Source organism: Cyanistes caeruleus, chromosome 2, assembly GCF_971803275.1.
Source record: "Cyanistes caeruleus chromosome 2, bCyaCae1.hap1.1, whole genome shotgun sequence".
NCBI classification, from domain to species: domain Eukaryota; kingdom Metazoa; phylum Chordata; class Aves; order Passeriformes; family Paridae; genus Cyanistes; species Cyanistes caeruleus.
This window is the reverse complement of record NC_141702.1, coordinates 61,012,837-61,035,832: the sequence shown is the minus strand read 5'-3', so window position 1 is coordinate 61,035,832 and position 22,996 is coordinate 61,012,837. Positions and strand designations below refer to the sequence as shown.

The 22,996-nt window shown below is 38.4% G+C and overlaps 1 protein-coding gene across 2 annotated transcripts in view; it reads right to left on the bottom strand.

Moving 5' to 3' along the window:
- Positions 1 to 22,996, bottom strand: part of TULP4 (TUB like protein 4) — a 149,698-nt gene that overhangs the window by 43,517 nt on the left and 83,185 nt on the right. For both annotated transcript variants that reach the window (XM_086868528.1, XM_086868538.1), the window contains exons 3-4: positions 10,216 to 10,344; positions 9,748 to 9,909 (exon numbers count right to left, since the gene is read on the bottom strand). In XM_086868528.1, coding sequence (XP_086724654.1) covers positions 9,748 to 9,909; positions 10,216 to 10,344 — 291 coding nt within the window. The remainder of the gene's footprint in view (positions 1 to 9,747; positions 9,910 to 10,215; positions 10,345 to 22,996) is intronic.

Genomic DNA, 22,996 nt, shown 5'->3' with positions numbered 1-22,996 from the left:
GAGATAAATCTACTTTCCTGATTCAAAATTAACTGAACTATAAAGTGATAAATAAACAAAATTATGGACCAACCTTCTATTTATGCAGGTAGGCTCAGTAATAAAGGATGTATGGAAAAAATTATTGTCTTCGTTTTCATTCATTAGCCTAACAAAAGAATGCCAGTCTTGCCATGGCTTAACTACAAAATTCTGCAGTCCATTTAGATGCAGTATTAGCATTTTGCATTCCTTGGGCCTCTTTTGTTTACTGTTTCTCCATTACATAGCAGGAGACAGTGCAGCAAACTCCTCTTAGGATACCTTAGAAAGTGAAAGTTCACTTTTTTCCTCAGTGTCGTATTTCTGGCTTTCCTTTTTTTACCTCAAAATACAGAGAGAAATAAAGAAAAGCAGAGTGAGGGAGACAGCTAGTCTCCTGCTGAATACTTTTTTATTTCCATTAAAAATTCAGCCACTGTAAAATGATTTCTTGAACTGACACAAAAAGAGACATCACTGAAATTCACACACAAGCTCAGGGGGAAAGCACTAGATTTTTCTTGACTGACTTTATGTCCAAAAATCTTAGAACACTCTTTGGATGTGAGGAGTTACCAGCCCCACACACGGCTGGTACAGCCCAGGATCATTCAGCTAGCTGCATATATAAACATACACATAGTGGTGAAATTCTCATTTGAGGCCATAAATCCTTTCAAAAGCATCACTGCCTTAGTCACCTACTTTTGGGCTTGTTCACTCACTCTTCTACAAAGTCCATAGGATCTAGATAACTATTACAAAGCCATCCCATGAGAAGGCAAAGTAAATCCATCAGAGATCTTGATGACAAATCCGTTTAATAAATATTGAAATACTAAAGTCTAGGGATTAAAACTGCACAGCCTTTATTTCTCTCTAAAATAGCATAATAATACTATTATTATATATATAAGTATAATATATAATAATATAGCTGAATGACTGTAAATGAACTACAGTCTTGCATGCCACTTCAGGAGTCAAAAACACTAGTCTTAAAACCAGCATCTGAAGCTATTAACTACTCTAGACATGTGGGGACAGAAGCAATTGTCCAGGCAAAGATCTTACATGAAATGTTATATGACAGATGTTAATTCGTCCTGGCAAATGACAGGAAGACTAATTATTATATATACTTGTAATTACACCTGGACTAATTCTGACTTGTGTATTCCAGGCACACACATTCCTATATTCCTTCTTGACTCTCAAGGCATTTTTCAAGAAAGCATCCTACAGCAATTAGATTTTTAAGTGAAGAGTTGCCCTCCTATATAGTGTTCACTGTATTAATGATATGCCTCAGCTTACTTAAAATGTGAAAAAAAAAATCACACTTGAAGCAGCATTCAAAACGAATAGAAGTCCAACAGCTGAACACCTTCTACAGAACATCTTCTGTGGCAAGCAACTTGGACAGGACTCCAAGCTTGAACCACTGAACTCCCAGAGCAGTACTCTGGAATATTCTTTGAGCAGTGCTGTTTTCTGATGTCCCACAAAACTGCCAGGAAAGTCTGTCTCTGAAAACACATATTCTTCACAAATATGCAATTATACGTAGCAACTAAAACAACATCTGGTGGGAAAACACAATTAGTTTTACCAACAACCATTCAATCAGGAGAAGAAGTCAACTGATATGTTTGGCAGTCTCCTGCATTATTCCCAAGTCAGGTTTTAGTTATTTCCTGAAAAATACGTTGACTGCTGAAGCTAAAATCTCATTCAGAGCTTTAGAAGTCTGAGAGTTTCTGCTGGGGTTTCGTGGTTTTCTTTCCTAATTGGAAATAGTATTACTTAGAAACAAGGACAGCACTCTCGTTTTCTCAAGTGAAAATGCAATACAAAGCAGTTTAGAAGTAATGTCCTTGCTGCTTTGAATTTCATACATAGAATCAAGAAGCCCCTGGGTTAAGCTATACACTAATGGAAGTTAGTCCCCCAGCTTCTGCCCTCTCCTTCTAAGTCTTGGATGCTGGCAGAGAGCAGTAACTCAGTGTGGTCAGGAAATACGTGGAATGGGTGAGGTCAAGTGTAACTGAGTCAACACAGAGCTGGGCTGAGTAATAAACTGTTACCGAATGAGGCACTGAAGAAGAATGGCTATTCTCTTAAAACGCAAGGAAAGCAAGGAAGGATTAATTCCTTCTCAGCTTGCCAACAATCCCTCAACATCTGAACACTGACAAGAAACTGGCTCCTGGACAGAGAACAGAGAGCTCAAGTTGAACCCATGCAGGATGAAACACTGACAGGAAAGGTTCTGGAGAATAAAGAGATATTGCTCCCACTTTCCACTGGTATACTATCTCTTTTTGTCAAATCAATGGGAAGACTATGTGATATCACTTTCCAAAACTATCACCTTTCCTCTGCCATTTACTATGAAACTCAGTCTTGCTTTCCCAGACAAAACCTAGTGCAGAAATCCACAAATATCATACTCGAGATTCAATCACTCTAATCCTTGTTTTCTGCACTGAGGTTTCAGACTATTCACAGGCTTGAAGACATCTGACCCGAGTTCAAGACTCCATTTGGCTCCTGGTCTTCTTACTAAGCTTCCAAAAAATTGATGGATTAAGTAGCAGTGATGATAAAGTTCAAATCAATCACACTGGCAGCTATATTTCTTTTTAGCTGAAAAGACCTCAAAGCTCTTAGATGAACCAAAGGGTTCCTGGGGCCAAAGTACTCTCAGCCAAGTGGCTTTGGCAGTGGAATAATGGACTCTTCCTAAAAAATGCTGTAAAACCTTCACAGTTTGGAGAGTTTTCCCTCTGTAAGAATTACACTTCCACTCACATGCCCTCTCCTGAGCAGTTCAAAATCTGAACAAACAAAGCAATTTTCCTACCCTATATATGACTTCTGGAGAGAGCACCTTCCTGCAGAAGGAAGAATTTTTTCCCTACACTGCCTAAAACACAGCGTAAGTGCATGCTGCTCCTTGCAGAGGTGCACTGCAAAACCTCATTCTTACCATTTGCCCTGGGGCACAATGCACAGAGCTTTTCAAAACCACAAGTTCAAGTAAACACTCCCTGTCTCAAAGAACTAAAGACTTCAGGCTATATAAGCAAAATCTTTCTGTAAAAGTGCCAGCAAGGTGAGAGGAGAGGAAAGCAACTTCTTTCTTCCTGACACCTCCCACTCAGAGACTGGTCTTGTTTCTATTTGCACTCATCTTTACTTTGCTGACTCAAACATTGATGCTTCAAAAATGTAAAACAGCACTGGGTATAAAAATGCTAAGTGGACACATTAACTGAATAGCACAAGTTTTCATCTCTCCCTCCATCTCTGGCTTGTCACTGCCATCAACATCCTTCTATCCTGAGGGAGGCAAAGACGTGGTAGAATGTGCAGCATTTAAACTTCAGATCCCAGTCAACTAAAATAGCAATATTGCGACCTGAGAGTCATAGGGAAGGAGTTATAAAGTACACTGCTGAGGCTGATCTCTACATCCTAGTACACTGTGCTTCCGAAGACATGTAGAAATCCATTCAGGCATTTGCTTTTTGCTCTAACAAACATCAAATACCCTGTCTACAAGGACAAGCAAAACATTAAAACAGTTGTATTACTCCTTTCAGACAGAGTCATTAAGAGAAAAAATTCTGTGCGAGACTCATCTGAAACAGCCTTGACACGAAACACTGCAGGAGCTACTGAGAAAACGAGCCATGATGCCGTCAGCTCATAAACAACCCCCATGTTACAGCTCTCATGACTAGAACAAATGGCACCATCTCGTTAGCTCTCTCAGTGCCTTGCCTCTGCAGGCTGGATGAAGAGCATCCAGGGAAAGATTAGGCAAGGCACAGATGAAGCGAGTGGGAAGAAGAAAGCACATTGAAGTATCACCTTATTGCTCTGTTCCTCCAATTACCCACTCAGTAACTGTGCAGTACAGACTAGGCTTTTCTGGCAGGAAAAATTTGTCTGGAATAAACCCACAGATAGATGCCAAAGCTCCTGGAGCCGAGGATGAGCCCTAGAGGCTCCAAGGAGAACATCCTTGTTGCCTACCCTCCCCAAAACTCAAGGCAAAGCCTAAAATGTCTTCATCTGAGCACAAAAATCTGCAGTGTAGCTGCTCATTGCTAGTGAAAAAAGGAAAGCGCAACCAAGAAATGACACAGTGCACCAAGCTAGGTTTTCTCCTTCCTTCTTTTTGGAAGATGTCTTCTCAGCAGAATGATGCATAAAAACTGACTTGAGACAAAAAGGCAAAGGAAAAACAATGCTAATGCAACTATACATTGATATCAGAAAAAAAGGGGAGGAAAAAAAAGAGATATCTATAATTTAGGAAATAGCAGCACAATACAGCTCGAAAACAACGTAATAAAAAGAGATGGGAGAAAGAAAGGCAAAATAGCTCTTAAAATTCACATTACTTTTCCCACAAAATCTGTCACTATTATGTACCATCATAAAAATCAAGTCCCCCAAGCCAAAAGCAAAAACAAAGTGTTACTGGCTTCCATCATGTATAAATATATAAAACAAGAATATGAAATCTCTGCAAAAATATTTAAACATTTTAAGTTTATATAAATCTCCCCTACTATTTTGTTTACTAAAGGCTGAAACAGCTTAGTAAATATTTACAGACCCCTTAGCACAAGTAAGCAGAAATCATTAATTTTAATAGCAAGTCTGCCACAAAGGTTTGAAATGCTTCTAAAAACAGTCCAAAATATTAGACAGTTAAGCTGTGATGGGTTTTATCTGTTTGCTTTATATAACAAACAGATTTATCTTGAAAGACAACTGAAGTCTCCTTCCCCTGTCCTCCTTTTGCATTTTAATGCTGCTGTTCAATTATGCAGCATGCAATGTTAAAATGCTTATATGCGATTTAACCATTGTCTGCAGCCCTTGTGGCTTGAATAAACTGCCTCGTTAATTAATGACACGTCTCCAATGCTATAAAAAGCCCCCAGCCATTTTTCCAGTAATCTGAGTAATTCATCCATCAAGAAAAATAAGGCTTTCAGATCTTCCTCAACAACTGTACCTTGCAGTGCAAATTTGAGTGGCCCTAGTCACTGTAACCATCATTTGGTAGTCTCTACCTCCAGAATGCATTTTTGTATGTTGAGACCCAAAAATGTAATTATTCCCTGACATCTTAAAGGTTCCCTTATGTGAACCTATAAATCCTTAATAGGAACAAGAATTATTCTAATAAAGACCAAAATAATTGCTTACATTTTAAAATTTCACAGACTGTAAGCTTTTTCATTTTGTCCTTTCTTTTCTTCATTCACAATAATTATGGTAAATAGCTACCTTCCTCATGCTGCCCCAGTTGCCCCTTTGTAGCTCCCTTTCATCATTCTGTTAACTCATTAGAAGGCAATCTCCAAGATCTTTTTCCACATATCCAGATGTCTGAGAATAATTAAACTTGACCCATCTGACTAGTGTAACAGCAAGGACTGCCCAACTAAACATGTGCTACAGCATCTGAATAAAACCAGAACAGGAGGGTGAGTGGGCAAACAAACATCACATTTCAGAGCCATAGGCAAATGCAGATGTAGGTGAGAAGGCAACAGCAGGGCCCAAACAGATGCAACATTTTCAAACACTTATAAATTCTGTGGTTTTAAGCTGTGTTCTGGAAGCTAGGTAAGGCTACTGTCCTTATTTCCAGCTTAGGAGCTGTTCAGAACACCATTTCCTCAAAAAGGATTGGATAATTTGCAACTTCAAATCATAGTTTACAGATGAAAACAGGGGCTTCAAAAGCAGATTTATTAAAAGGGGATTTATTAGGTAAAATTCCTGCCTAAAGGACTAAAGCCATACCAAAACCCAAGAACTCTGAGAGAGAAGCTCACAAAACACCTGATGCCACCTGTAACCATTCGACAGCACTTCTTGTTAATCAGCTCCTACCTCCCGTGAGAGCTGTGGCTGCCACGGGGCAGCTGCTGGGCACAGCACGGTGCTGCTCCTACCCAGGGTCACGTATGGCACCGTGTGCTGTGCCAGCACAGGGACCCCACCCAGCCCCACTGCTGGGCCCAGGAACAACACACATCCCCTTCTTCACCAGGAGCTCCATTCTGGGTCCTGGGCTCCACCCTGATGCACTGCAGGAAAGGGGAAGGAACTGAAGCCTGCCCCTGCCTCCTGCTTGTCACGGAAAAAAGATGCTGAAGCGTCTCTGTGGTTGCCATGGGAATAGGATGGCAAGTGCTGGGAGCAGGAGTGAGTAACAGCTTAGAAACTGCCTCTCTGCACAGCAACTGCAAGCTTCAAGAGACTTCTAAAAAACAACATACAGAGCTCCTGCACCCTGCGTTGTGTTTGATACAATGGAATTCATCTGCTGCTGGCCTCACTGTTTTCTTCCAGTGCATTTTAAGACCCTTCAGTGCACAGAATATCTGTTCCTAACATGGTGCTGGCTTTTCTGTTTCACTGAGAGCATAATTTTGTCTGATGAGGCACAGAAGAGGCTGAACCTTGGGGCCTGTATTTATACATTTTTAGTACTCGTGCATGTCGCATCACAATGGGACCACGGACAACAGCTGTACCCAGCAGGATGCAAATCAAATTAGCCTACCTGCTTATAAACTTATTTTCAAAGCAAACAGAAGGAAGAATGCTGGCAAAGTTCACATATACCTGCATGTACACATATACCTGTCATGTTCTAGTCAAACAGAATCCTGTGAAGTCCCTGAATTTCCAGAAATAAAAGCTTACAACAGGAAAAAGGAAGGGGGGGGGGGGCAAAACAGACATGGGCACTTACAGCTGTCAGAAAAGTCTAATAATTTGTACTAGCAGAGATGCAGGGACCAAATATAGGTTACTAGTACCTCCTGGAATATCCAGGAATTAAAATATATTAATTCATTTTCACTGAGGATTTCCTCTATTGGAGAGTGATTTCCCTTTTCACACACAGAAACAGCAACAGAAACAACCCCAGGGAAGTTCAAGGAGTTACACTATATTGCTATCAACGAAGGGATAATCAGACCCTCTACAGTTCTCACCCAGTTCTCTGACACTCTCTCCATCATGAAGAGAGATAATCTCTTTAATGGGTAAAATAGAAGGAGAAGGAGAGGGAAAGGGTGGCCTGAAGGCAGCAGGAGTTGATAGAAAAACGTCACTGCAAGCTCAGCAAACAGAGGGAGATAAAGCACTGGACAGTGTATTGTATGACTTGTGAGTTTAGGAAAAATCCTCAATTACTTATTGACATTGCTTCTATAATTATAAATAAACTCTTTGGTTAGACAAAAGTCAAGCTATTTCTCACTAATAAAGTCCTCAATCTGCTTGATATATACATTCCCTCCTTGAAAGTAAGCATGAGACAATGCTGCAGAACTGTCTCAAGACAGGAAACAGTATTCTCTGATATTTAAAATTTATTTTTCATTTCAAATATACTTTTCATCCCTACATGATCATAGGTGAGCCTGCTCACCAGAAAAATACTCCACATGACTTCTACAATCTCTTGTAGCCACGAAAAAAAACATTCAAAAGCTGCAAGGAAAATCCTACTCCTGAGCAATCCCATCCATCCAAGTTTAACACAAGCATGGCACTCAGTGTCAGACTGAGAGACAGTAGCCTGAGAGACAGACAGACTATACTGAGCAAATTTCTATCACGACAACAGAAAATGGATTCTGAACAATACAAGCCCCTTGGAAATGTAAATTTTGAAGATAATTGTGTTGAAGTTCATGGGACCATGGAGTGTAATACTTTCCAGGAATACTTTCACTAGCAACCTTCATGGTGCCAGAGGGGTAGCAAAAAGAACAGTAGGAAAATCTAAATTTAAATGTCAACATTTATCTTTCAGTGACTGTACTGACAAGCAGAGTACATTAAGCAGCAATAGGGAAGATGCTGAAACTACTCTAGACTAGAATAGTATTCTGTTCTCATTTGCACATATAGCAATCAGGAGAAAATTGAGGTAAGGCAATAAGCTAGTAAGGGTATCCATTTCCATAAACACTTATTTATGTAATGTATGCAACGTCCTTCCCCCCATATCGCTATTTTTAGTTTGAACTGAGCATAGTCTCTCACCCAGCACTTCTGTGATTCATATTTCCTCGTGCCTCCAGAGGCAAGTACATCTAAATATATTTTAGAAGATCACTTCTTTTCACCAGCTCTGGAGAACAGTACAAAGATCCATCATCACTTAACATGCAAACCCCTGCAAACCACATAGTTAGAGAGAGCTGTGCAGAGTAACATCAAGCTCGTGGCTGGTTTGGGTCTCTATTTCAGTGAGTTTGTCAGTAGCAGAGTCTGTAAGTCAAGCAAGTCATTTTTACATAGCTGGAATTGGCCATTATGTTCAAAAGCATTTATCTGGACTCTGAACAAGTGTTTGTTTCCTGGAATAACCACTTATGGAGCATCCAGATTAGAAAGTACAAACATATTGGCTAAACTGAATTAAAGGCAGTCAGCCACTCCAAATTAAACACTCAAGTGAAGATATTTCCAAATACAGTAGCAACAACTGAGCATCACACAAGTGGGGTAGCCTCATGTTTAAAACATAGCACTGAGAGCTATTAGATCTTAGCTTCCCCTCCTACTTCTGCTGCTTGTCTCTTCCTCTTGATCTCAAGTAAATTATTTATTGTCAAGATTTACATTTCCCTAGATTCAAAAAAGAGGCAGGCAGACTCCCTGGCTTTAAAAAGCAGTGATGCAATTATTAATTCATTATTCTTTGCAGAGTACTCTAAAATTATTAGATGCTGCTGCAGAAATGTATATTATTTGTGCTATTATATTCCACTAGCAACTCCCAAAATAACTCTATCTTGGATGAATTTATAGTATTCTAAATTCAGTGGTACCTTGAGCCTTTATCCAATCTTTCCATGGCGGTATAAAATGAAGGAAGGAAAACAATCCAGCTGTGATCCTAACAGGGTTTCTCTTTGCACTATTCTATGCCCATCATTTCCTTCAGCACTGAATGATACACACATACAGTGACAGCAAACATGTGGAAGGAAAGACCATTCCAGTCAGTTCAGCGGTGAAAGGCAAGGAACCAATGTAAATCCTGCAAATGAAACCAGCACCCCAGCTCCAGCCAGGCTGTAAATGGTGCTGTGTCCACTATCATATAATTCTTTAGAAAAATGGTAAAGAAGATTTTTTTTAACTGGCTTTTTCAAAGCTCAGCAAAATTTATTCTTTTAAATTTTATTTGCATAAAGTTGAGACATCTCTTCAACACTCAATTACATACATTTGCTTATGTGAATGCAAGATATAACCACAGGAACTGCTGGAACTGCTTCTGCTGCAAGGCCAGACTGGACAAATCAACACAGAAATGACCAGTCAGATGTTTAATATTCCAAGCTGTATATCTGGGAAAATTCATTTATAAGATAGCTGTAACAACAAATTAAGGGTACAATTAACAGATTTCTGTCTCAAACAACTAACTTTGAATAAGACTGTGTGTGAATCAGGGTGGAAAGTGATGACAGGGAACTTGCTGCACTATTATATTCGCCTAATAAGCACAACAGGATTAATTCAATTTTCATTATCAGTGGGAGCAGCAGTTTTGATGGAAACTGAGTGAAATGGTCACTTGGTAACTTTTTAAGAGGTGTATTCTACAGCATACCCATGCAACCCAACTGACACCCCTAAATGCCCCATTTTCATTACCTGTTGGTCATCTGGAGTCCATATGCCACAGGTGATCTGACTCTCCAAGTTTATTTCTGAAGACCAGTGTCTTTGTCCGCTGACTGAACCGACCAGCACAAATCCATCTCTATAGGAGATAAGTGCCTGAGTTCCATCATGGCTCCATGTAAAGTCGCTTACCTTAACATATCAAAGACAAGAAAATATATATATGGGCCACGTAGGACTTTCTTACTGTTTTAATAAAAGGCAGCAGTGCACAGAACGAGATAGGCCAACTATTAGCCCAGCTGAAGCTCTGATGTCAGGCCTACTGGAGAAAGCACTGTGCTTGCCAGGTGTCTTTGTGACAAGTCTTGCATATTCCTTTCAATAAAGAAATGTTTTGTTTTCTCCTGTGCTTTTTGAAAGGTATAAAGTACCATTCCTTGTTTGGCCTCTAAGGACCTGATCACTCTTGACTGCAAAGAAAACATGCATACCAACCTGCGCCCCACGATCGTTCACAAGCTCCACAGACCATCTGCCTTCATATTGTATCCAAACAAATATTCCTCCATCTGCATCGCAGGTTGCTAATTTCTGGAATGGTTCATTCCATCTCACCAGCACAACCTTAGAAGATTACAAACAGAAACAGCATTACCGAAACTGCATGTTGGGCTAACAGCTATTTAACAAGAACCAGTAAAACAACACTGCCAAATAAATATCATCGCATTTAAACCCTAAAGATGCACAAAATAGCAATTTTCAGCCCAGCATTAGGCTCCTCTTGAGAACAGCTGGTATCATTTTGTCATGGTTGTCAGGAAATGCACAATCTCTCACTGTCAGGCCTTTTTGGAAGGCACTGAGCACTTTCAATAAAATCACAGGGAACACTGGAGCACAGGACTCCATTATAGAAGCTGCAAACAGGAAGCCCTGCACAGATTATCCAACAGTCCCTCAAATGATTCCCCCAATGTAATCCCAGAGACTGTCAGAATCTTTGTCAAATCATTACCTCTTGCTGACTTCAAATAAAGTGGCATGCTCTGCACACAATTCAAATACTCAGATTCAAAACAACCGGAGAGTCTCAAATTATTAAAAAATAGGAATTTCATAGGAAAGTTGCTTTGCTACGGAATGCAGAAGGAATACAAAGCAGCTTTGGATTCTTCTCTCCACAACAGAGCTATCTGAGCTTTTGTGGAAAATCTAATCAAGTCTAAACCTACCAAATTGCTTTCTCATTTTTAATTAATATCAATTTAACAAACACAGTATGTCTCAAGATCTCAGTATAAAACTGAAAAAAGCATGTCATCCGAGTGCCTGAAGCAAAAATTAGCAGTAAAACAATTTACCTTCTGTTAGTGACTTTTCCTTAAAAAAAGTTATTTTCCCAATTAGTTTTATTTCAAAAACATGCAGATATATGGGACACTTATATTCATACACAAGTAAATTCCCCCCCAGCTATTTTCTTGAGACTAGATTATGCAAACAAAGTAAACATATATTAAATACTCAATTAGTAGAGTGTTATTTCAACTACTTAATAAACATCCAGCTGTAATGACACTTTTTCATAAAACTAAATGGATAATTAATCATCTAAAAGCAAAGGCAAAATTTTCCTGAAATACGTTTTGCTGTTTACAGAGATGGACTGATCCTCCTAAAGATTCCAGTCTTAAGATGAGCTCTAAGTAGACAGACCCTCCCTGCTTCACAAGGAAATCAGGAGTAGGATATAAATATGCATACCTTAAACCTAAACTTGACAGCTGAGGGATGATCTTACACTTATTTAGTGAGTGCTACACTTATTCAGAGCGTCAAGGTCACAACTTAAGAATGTTAAACTGTAATCAGTGGAGCTCACCAGCCTGAAGCATCAGCCCTAGAACCTTTAAACAAGCACAGGAAAACAATTTCTTCATTCATATGCAAAGATTATGGGGAGAAGCAAATATGAGAAAACACCTCTCTGTTGTTACACAGCTCAGAAGAATCCCATTTGAGATTTTGCAGAAAAACACTGGCTTCTACTTAATACAACCCTGCAGCTGCACTCTAAGTTACCAGTCCTGTTTCCAGTTGGGCAAATTATACAATGCCCCTATATAGATTATATCACACTCAGCTTTTTAAAAGAATTCTCAGGTTGGAAGAGCAGTTAATAAAATATTCCATTATAGCAATGCAAGCAGATGCATTTGGTTGGAGGTTTCACTCTGTCCCTTCCACCTAAACAAAAGTAGCACAGATTTGTCAAAATTTTGTTTTCATTTTGGTATAAATCCAACGCACAGAGCCATAATTTCATTCATCCTGAGGCAAAATGCAACAATGACATGAGTGTATGTGCCAGCAATACCTAACACTGTTATGAAAGAAGTAAAGAAAAACTCAAAGATAACATTGAAAAAATCATCTTTAAAAGCTGGGAGCTGCTAAGGCTAGTGATGACCATTAATGACTGGAAGGTACTTATCACCACTAAAACACTGATCTTTAAACACTTAGACACTACCCATGTTTCACAGATCATACCAAATGAATTCTCCATCATACCAGAATAAATTTCTAGACAAAATTTAGGGGAAAAAAAAAGAACTAGTTGTTCAAGTAATGTGAATGCTTTAGCAAACACCATAAAAAATGCTACTACTTGACTTAAAATTTCCCTGTTTAGTCTGGCAAAGATTTGAGATAATCACACAATTTTACAGATCAGACACACAAGTTGACTTTATAATAGGAATTAAGGGCAAAGTGACAACAGTTACTTTGCTGTGTTTTGTTTCTTTTCTATTTTAAATAGGAATCTTGTTAAAACTTCAAAATTTTAATTCAGATTCTATAAAACCTGTCTTTTGTTTAGATTTGATAAAACATCCAAGAGTACATTTGAATGTAAACAAGATTAACTAGAGCCTCCATCCATCTCAGTTAGATTCAAATTAGTAACTTCTGAAATAAACTCCTTGCTCTATAATCAGATATGAAAGCAGGACAATGATTTTTCTATGCCTTCTGATAATAGCTTCATATGGAAGCAAATTTGTAATTTGAATATTCAACTCATTTAAACACAGAGCAAATGTTATTTTACAAAGTAATTTTAAAGACGCTGCCGTAATTTACACTTAACATCTGAGATCAGGTGCTGAGTCCACAACTGCTTTGAGTATTTCCAATTTCATTTTAGACACTTAACATGCTGAAGAAGAGATAAAAAAAGGAAGGATTGCCCTAAGTATTAAGATGACTTTTGGCTTTTATGTCAGCTCAAATGTAAAGTATATGAAAACATGTCCCATTGATAGCCCACTTAAATAACACATAAGACTGAATTACCCCTCTACAAAGAGGAATTTTACTGCTAACCCATAAATGCAAAGCTATCATTACTTTCACTAACAGCTTCAACTCACACAGGACTCATTTTTACTTCTGCCTTTATGGTCCTCTGTTTTCTACTTAGCATCTTCACTCAGGTACTGAAGGTCTGAACTGTTTTATCTTGTACTCAAAAGAGAGAGAATGTTGGTACACAAAATTAAGTTGTCTCTGGAACATCTGGGGTCCACACAGCCTTTCTATATTGTCTAATTATTTTTGTTTATTTGTTGGTTGGTTGTGGGTTTATTTAATTCTGTAAAAAATACAAATTGTGGTCATTCTACTCTTAAAAAAAAAAATGTACCACAGGTATTAATCAGCTTCTAAAACACTGTCTCAAACAGGATATGATCTCTCATGAATAAAATTTGGCCTGAGATATTAAGTACAACGTAAAGGCCAACAATTTGCCCCTAACCAAGATGCTTTCCACAAAGCTGTGAGCTTTTGAGTCAGTCTTGTGTTTTCTTTGAGCTCCTTTTTATACAATGAATAGTGGTAAAAAAAAAATGTTTAAAAAGTTCATCATTCAGGACCTTCAATATCTCTGGTTTAACTAGCAACTTAATGTTTAGGAATTAAATTTAATTAATCCTACATGTGCTAAAACTCTACCCAAGAACTTATTGCATACTTTAATGCTGCTAACAATGTTATTATCTACTTAAGATTTTAGACAAGAAATCTTGAGTAACTGCAGTTTTGGAGTAGCAAGTGTGTGATTTACAGTAACTGATCTCTTCCCAACATAAACCAGGTTTAGTAATCTAAATTTACTACATGCTATTGACACTTTTAATAATTTTTTCACATTTTCTAACACAACACAAGACCACTAAAATCCAAAGCATTCGGAGAGCTTTTGTTATTCCTAATTTCAATATGGTTTTTGAAGGAGATAATTGAAAATACGACACAAATCAGTTTTGCAAGAGCAAAACTCCTTAATCTAGAAAACCACACAAGTGTCATTAGTGAAATCTTATTTCTGTACATACAGTACATAATTGCCAGAGAAGCAAGGGACAAATATATACAAAAAAATAAAAGGGGTAAGTAACTAGGGCAATTAGTTCCTAGAGCTCCTTACCAAATTTAGATAGATTTTATTATGGATATACTGTAGTGAGTCACAGTGACTCATTTTTTTAAATGTCTGATCCTCAATCCATTTTTCTGGGGAGAGGCATATGCTCTAAAGATAGAGGTCTTCTCCAGCATTCATTTTCACATATGCTATGGAGATATGCTTGCACATGGACTGCCACAGCAACAGAGAGCAGAGAATACTCCATGCCAATGTTTGATTACAGCATGCTCTGCAACACCTGAAGAGCCATGTTCCTGTATCTGGCATGAACATTTCTGCAATTACAAGTGAAGCTGACATCTTTGCAGGGTGCACAGGATGCATTTTAACTCCATATGGAATGGCTGGCCTTTCCCTCCCCAGTTAAATCATACTACATTTCTAATGCTATTGTAAGTGAAACAGGTCCACCCTCCAAGCAGTGACAGCACAAGACCTAACTGTTCCTAGGACAGAATAAGGAAGGAGATCAGTCCTGTTATGCAACTCCCTAATAAATACATTGATCTTTACTCGTGGTTAAAGTATGGATAAATACATGCATAAAGTAGGTGCAACATACTGGCACACATTACAGTTTATTAATGGACACAGAGCTGAAAAAATCTGTGCGTATATCTATCAAAGAAAAATGTGTGTGCAGTAGGGAGCACAAATGGAACACATGTACAAGAACCAAAGAAAACAATGACCATCTTTACATGCTACTGCATTTCAGTGCTTCTCCCTCTATTGTACAGAGAGATACAGCTACACATATATACAAGTGTATATTTATTACATACACATAACATGGGTATGTGCAGGAATACACATCCCCATCAATCCTAGAGGAGCCTGTGCCAGCTTTGTACATTCACTAGTTAACTAACTCAAGTTAGTCAACTGAAGTGGGTTTCTGTAACTAAAATATAATTTGAAAGTTGGAACAAGCACCCAGAATAAGCAGTAGAGTTGTAGTTAACGAGTTATTGCTTCTCACTATACTTCACCAATAACCAATATTTAGTTCTAAATGGTTCTGCATATGTTTAATTCAATGCAACATTTAACTGTCTTTTAAATGTTAATATTTTTTAAATGAAGGTTATCTGAGTTTTCTCTCTCCTAATTTCTCATGCTGCAGATTGTTAGCAATTGTTCTTACTTTCACCTTCTCTTATGACCTTTATTTCGTGCCATTACAATAATGTCAGGATAATTCTCTCCATTCAAACTAATTCAATCACACAAAGAGCACCAAGCAAGCATTTCTCCTACTAATAACACCAGACAAAAAAGCAGCAGATGCAGTAGACAGTGAGTTGGCAACACCCATCTTTCCTATCCTCCTTGTCTTCTATTGCATTCTCTGATGATACACTCCCTATCTCCCACACCTGCAGAGCTCTGACTTTTTGTTTCCAGTGACATTACAACTGGATGGAAGTGCCTCATTTGCATATGGAGCTGTCACTTTCCTAGGTATGATACCCATCAAAGAATTATTATTACTAAGAAGAAACTACTACTATTAATAACAAACATTGTGTTGCAGCTAAAGAATGGCAAATCTATAATGGCATCTATGTTTCTTGAGAAAAACTGCCAACTCGCAATAGGGGCTGCAGGTCACAGAGGGAGTAGAGGAATGGCAAATGAGTTCTGGGAGACAGAAAACACCACCCAAATTCTTCATGCTTCTCTAGTCTAAACAATAAAAGTGAGCTATCCCCCTAGAAGGGCTGAAGCAGCCTCCAGGTATCTGAGGGACAGAGGTCATGTAATAGCCCTATCTCTGCCTTGGGATAAGCTTTGGTCAGTGGTGCCCTGCGCCGAGGGCACGGCACCTGCTCACAGCCCCCGGGGGTTTGGCTGCTGCCACCAGCACAACTTTCCACTGCCACTTGTACATCCTTTATCCCAGGATCCTACATTTTCATTGACACAAGTGTATTATTCTGCACCTGCTGTCATCTCATTTGTTCTGCTCTTTGAAAAGGAGTTTCAATTATTTTTTTTTATTTTTTTTTTATTTTTTTTTTATTTTTTTAAGCTTACAATCTGATTTCAAAGTATAACATTGTCAATAAGCTAAGCATGTCTGTCACCTGAAGACTTAGCCTTGTCCTAAATTAAATCCAAGGTAAGGCTGGACCAGCAAGAAAGTGCTGACCTTAATGAAGATGAAAAGTCCAGGTCCAGCCCTGTACCTTCCTCTGACCACAGACTTCTCTGTGGCTTTCATGTGAAATTCTATTGCAAATTCCAACTCAAATACCTCAGGTTTTTAACCTGAAGTAAAGTACAATGTAGGGACAGATCAGAAGCTCTGTGAAGTTTTTTTGGATGCACTTGCTCTAATTTTTTCTGCCGTTTCTCCTTGGTGTTTGTTTTCATAATGCTCAGGGTACACACCAAGCTGACAAAGGCTCGGATGACCTGTGCAGCTGCAGAAGAGAAATGTCCAGATAGGAGCTGGACAACAGCAGCAACCCTCTGAGTACATGCAGGGGAAGCATTCATTCTCCCAGAGGTTACTCATTCTGTGTGAGCTCTGTGAGTGGCTGGTAGTCTCTGCAAGTAACAGTGCAATTGCTCACCCACTGGGAAGAATGTTGATGATCCCCAGCAAGTTTTGTGTATTTACTTTGCAGATGAATGACAAACATACCTATTTTTAAAAGGTATCTTCAGGTTGGCATCCAACCCACCACATGTACCTATTTTTGAAAGGTATCATATGGTTAGCATCCAATCCCCAATGGATACCAGTCTGATCTTTAAAAGCTTGAGGAAATCATTTTGACAAATAGACAATAGCAAAATAAAATATTTTGAGAACTGCTTTGAGTAAGGAATGTCTTTAGTGTAAGATGCTGTCTTAAAAATACCTAGACTGTCAACATCTCACTGAATACATTTAGGGGCCTTGATAGTAAAGTGCCAAAATGAGGACTCAGAAAGGCTCTAAAGCTTTACAAGTCTCCTTACATCCCCTAAGCGATACACTTCATTTCAAGAAATACACTCTCTTCAATGGCTATTAGTCCCAAGGATTTGCCACATTACCATAAAATTTGTTCACAGATCACAAAATGTGTTACATTATTGCCTACTTTAGAGAAAAATACGCCAAAGACTCCTCATAGGTACCAAACAAGAATGAATGAAGTGGTTTACAGTTCTAAAGGAATTACACTTTTCACTTTGGACTTACCACATTTAATTGTGACTTCAGAGAGTCACAGTTCTCTGTGGGGATATTAAAAACAACCCACACCAACAGAAATTAGCATCATCCAAAGTATATCCTATCCATATATTTGGGCAGCAAATTTGACAGGCCAGAACAGAAAGTTGCATGTGAGAAAAATAACAGGTGATACGAATCTAACATGGATGAGAAGATGTTGGTATCCAGCTACTTGTTCTCAGTTAAGTAAGTCTGTTAACTATTCCTTCAAAGGCCATTAAAGAAAATAGCCGGTTATAATGTGAAAGAAAATAATTAAGGCATGAAAAAATTAAGATTTAATCATCCATATGCACAAGATAGTTGCACACTACTATGTTCTTGGAAGACAAATTGGCAGAGGTCTGCTCTTCTCCCATCTTGCAGACAACAGTGTGACAGTGAGAAGATCTGTGGCGTCCTTTTGACTTCCTTCCCATCACAAGGATTCTCAAGTCCCAAAAGCTCTTTCACAGAAAAGACAGCTGTTTCCACAGGAAAATAATTTTGAAGTTATACCACACTCAGCTCCATTGAGGCAAATTCCTTTATAGGATGCACATTACTACCACTGTCTCTTGTCAATGGTTATCCTGTACTCAGGCTGCAAGATATGTCTGTTTAATTGCCCATACATACTCCCTATAAACGCAAGGGCAAGTCAAAGTGAAATAAAAATAAATCAAAGCTGAATGTTGGTAAAGATCAGCAAAGGATAAAATAGTACTTTCATCTCCTTCCTTTGTAAGAAAAAGGTTTCACTTCATTGTAGTTTCCATACAGATAAAACACCATAATAAAGAAAGCAAAGACAACTATTCTAGCTAAAGATGAACAACCATTTTGCTGTAAGATCAAAATACCAAGAACAATATAGTTCCTCCTCTTTCTAGAAAATCACTGATGAGAACCCTTAGGAAAGGTTCATTCCTGTTAAAATAAGGCACATGCAATATCTCTGCTGAGCTGGAATTCCTTGGGTTTGAGCATCTACGGTGGAGTATTTTCCCACAAGAAAATAAAAAAAGCAGTAGATTTAAAATCTCTGGTATTTAGTCTACATTAACTTAAAAGTACATGAGCCTAATGCTCATTTAACAAACATCTGACAAAATTACATTACAGATGGTATAAATCAGGACCATTTCAAAAACCTCCACATTTACATTCCCTTCTAGACTGAGTATGAGAAGCCCATTGTAAATGAACCTCATGCTTTAAGAACAAAATAACACTCACTGACATCCACCAATGCCCCATCTGCTATATGAATTCAGAGTCCATGCACATCTTTGTTAGAGATTATGGGGAAGAAAAAATCATATCGAAACACCCCAATCATAAAGCATATTAAAAATACTTACTATCTTTTTTTAACCTGGCTAAAAATAGAGAAAAATATTGGATGCAAGATATAGAAACCTTGTAAGAAAATCTGTGGGTTTTCTTGACTCTCTTCCTTTTAAAAATATCCAAACTGAAGGAGCACCAAGTGGTTACATAAAAAAAAAAAAAGCCCCAATATCACTCCCTAAAAAAACTCCAACAAAATTAGAGAAAAAAACTCAACAACAAAACAAAACAGAGGAGACAGGTTAACAATAGACACTGCTGAAAATCATTCCAACTCAGAATCAAATAGCTCTACTCTAATTTCTAACAGCAGCTACTTAGGAATTCCTGTACTATATTCCCACCTTGAAAATGGAATCTTGTTCAGGAATACCTCCAGGGCAATGTATTGCTGGAAAAAACAGTAAAGTGATCATGACAGACACACTCTCCCTTATACTCAATCTTCCCAATTTGGTGGCTAAAAATTCTTGATCAAGTGTTCATGTAATAGTGAAATATAATTTTCTAACTTTACATACACATATTAATCACAAAAACTATTCAAGAAAGAAGAAAAACTCTACTAGGAATTTTTAAAAGAAAACTGTTAAAAATATAACAAATTCTATTACATAAACCTGTGCTAGTTAACAAGAGGAAGGAGGTAACACAAGTTCCTCACTTAGACTCTGGAATCTATTCTGAGAAGTGCCAGAAAAATAATGGTGTCTCACGACCACACATAGGATCTGCCCATATCGATCACACTGTCTATCTCAAATATACCAAGGTGACAGATAATTTTTTCGCTCAACAGATATTCAAACTCATACAGCACAACAATTAAGTAACATGATTCCAGGTTTCTGGATATCATCATTAGCATTTGTGGTGAACATTTTATAATCAGAAGCTCATCAGCGACTCTCTTCATGATTTTACAGGTCAGACTACAATTTAGCTTGAAACTGATTTAGCTGAAATCACTGTAAAGGTCCACCTAACAAGTCTTAGATAGAACTTGACTGCAGCACAAAATTTGTGCAAGCCCTCTCTAAGGAGATGAACTTCACTCTAAGAGATACAGGAAAAACCTGATTTTTGTCAGCAATGTAAACAGAAAAGACCTTAAAATTCACAAGGAGTGTCAGAGAGTATTGTCCAAACACATGATTATTTCTCCAAGAGCTACAATACTTCAACCCTAATTATTTTTTTTCAAACACAAGGAACTAAAAATAATCCAAACTTCAGCAGAAGCACAGATCAGCTCTTCAAATCTGTTTTGATCTCCCAGGTGATAATAGCTGTGCACAAATGTAATTAAGTTGAGTTATAAGGTGGATTTGAGACAGATGGTACAACTGGGCTCTTCACTGCTGAAGTGATACTATTTTGCTATCTGAAATACCCAACTATTCTTATCCCAATCATCAAGTCCACACATATGACCTCTGCGTGAGTTACACACCATTAAAGAATATTTTTGTCCACCTGAGGAAAATTAACAACCTCAAATTAGTCACAGATACTAAGAAAACATTTATATAATATTTATTGGATTGCCTGGACTGTCTCTGCGTGACTCATGGAGACTGTGCACCCCTAATCCTTTTGTGTGATCGAGGAAATTCTACTGTGTTATTTTGCAAAGGCAGGACACCTGCTTTGACTTCCAGCACAAGGCCACCACCTGAAGCAGGGTGGCCACTGTGGGGTCACCCATACAATGTTCAGCTAGTGGCACTTAGGACAGCTATTGAAGGGACTGTATAATTGCTGAGATGGACATAGAAAACAAAGTGGAAATTGAAATACTGTCTACTTCTAAGAAGGACAATGTAAGGGAGGGAGCAGTCAGCAAAACAGGGAATGCAGAAAGGGCAGAACAACCACTCGGCACCTGCACCTCTCAGGACAGAAAGGTATAAAGACAAGAACTAAATTAACAACACAGTAAGTAAAAATCCCAGTATTTACATGAAAGACTTTCAGCTTAGCATATTAGAATAAATAAGACAAGAGATACTTACTAAGAATTATTTTGTTACTATATACAAACATATATTACTCCCATGGAGGCTCTCATTCAGGCTGGAGACACACTGGCCCACTTAATTTGCAGTAATAGGATACAAACTTCTGACAATGTGAATACCAGATAAAGAAATGCCATATAGCAGATTTTGAAAATGCTATCCTTGCTTTGGCTGGCCTGCAATTCTGCACAGACTGTTTTCAGACCGAACCTCTCTTAAGAAGTTTTATCTGTACTTGCTATTTCTCCATGAAATAAAAACTGTATCATGATGCAGTTGGCCCAGTGACCAATAATTTCACTGGCCTGACTTTCCAGAGAACACAAGGGAGATATAAATACAGGGTTGAATTAGTTACTTGGACAGAAGGATAGTAACAGGCAAAGTGGTCAACCCCAGAAAGCACAAATCACTGCTATTGTTTTTTACCACTGTGGCACACAGAAGTCTCAACTAAAATTGACCCTCATGTTGTTGGAACTGTATGTCTTATGATCAAGTACAGACTTTGGAGTTTTTAGGCTTGAAGACAAAGTAAAAACTAGGCTAAGGAAGCTTTGCAGGGAAGGTTTGCTCTACAGAACTTTAAAATGACTGTATTAGCCTCAAGAGGAGCAAACTATAGGTTGGGAACATAACCCCTGGGCACCCCAATGGGATATAAGGGTCATCATGAAACTATCAGACACTGGCAGTAAGGGTGATAGGTAACACACATCTAACTAAGGACAACATTACACCTCATCTAATGCAAATACGAACAAATGTATTGATTACCAGTGGTTCAGAGAGGTTCAAAGGAAGCAGGTTTCAAGGAACTGAGGTAAAACTGACTTGCAGAGACCAACAAGCAACAATACTCAAGCTTTAACAACCCAACCGATTTATGAACCACAGACTAGAGACACAAGTTGTCTGATCTGTATCCAAGAGCATGATCCAGCTAGTTTATATGTACAGCATTACTGGAACCTTTATAGTCTACTTTATCCTTTGCTTCACCCAAAAAAAGAGAAAGGAAAAGCAGTAAGTACAAACATTTCTGGTTTTTTTTTTTTTTCCATTCAGTAAAATCCTTAAGAAAATTTCACCAGGCAAAATGAGCAGATGTTTTCTGTCTGAAGTCACTTGCATGTCAGCAAGCATATGGAATAGCTAATGTTTAAAATACATTGTAAGGGTCATAATTAGTGGCATAGGGTCTAGTTGGAGGCTTGTCACTAGTGGTGTCCCCCAAGGTTCAATACTGGGCCCAGTGTTGTTTAACTTGTTCATGAGTGACTAGGACAAAGCCTCTTTGGAGATTTCACTGACACACAAAGCTGGCAGGAGTGGCTGATAGCCCAGAGGGCTGAGGAGCTCTTCAGAGGGACCTTGGTGGACTGGAGAAAGGAGCACAGAGGAACTGTCTGAAGCTCAGCAAAGGCAATGCAGGGTCCTGCCCCTGGGGAGTAACAGCCCCAGGCACAGCACAGGCTGGGGGCTGACCTGCTGGGAAGCAGCTCTGCAGAGAAGGACCTGGGCCTCCTGGTGGACCACAAGTGTCCATGAGCCAGCAGTGGGTACTGGTGGCCAAGGAGGTCAATGACATCCTGGGGTGCATTAGGAAGAGCATTGCCAGCAGGTCTCTGACTGTCACAGTCCAATAAATTCAAAATCAAAAGCAGAAAACACTGACCCCTTATCAAGCATCCACAGCATTACTTCAGACAAGACTGGAGAAAATATTTGCCTTTGTTCCATGCATGATTTTAATTCTTCACGATTTACAGACTTTAAAGTAAATTTTGTCCTTCTTGAAAGAGCTTTAAAGCATGGAAAGCAATTCAAGTTTTGAGACATCATATTAGAGACAAATAATAAAATAAAGGAATGCATATTGGAGAAGTAGACATGCAAAGGGTCAACAAGTACTGGAATGACATGAAAAAACAAAGAAGGCATAATATTAAATGTTACTGTAAGAAATAGGATGATATTCAGGAAACTGTATTTTAGGTTAAGTATCAAGCAAACCTTTCAGCAATGAAAGGAATAGTTGAACAGTCTTCTAAAAGAAAAGGTGGAATGAAGCCAACCTTTGGAAACACTTCATACAAATTTTCACATATTGTAAAAAGGTATATTGCAGGGTATTTTTTTTAACTGGCATGATTATTGCAGTTCAGTGGTTCTGTTATTAAAACACTG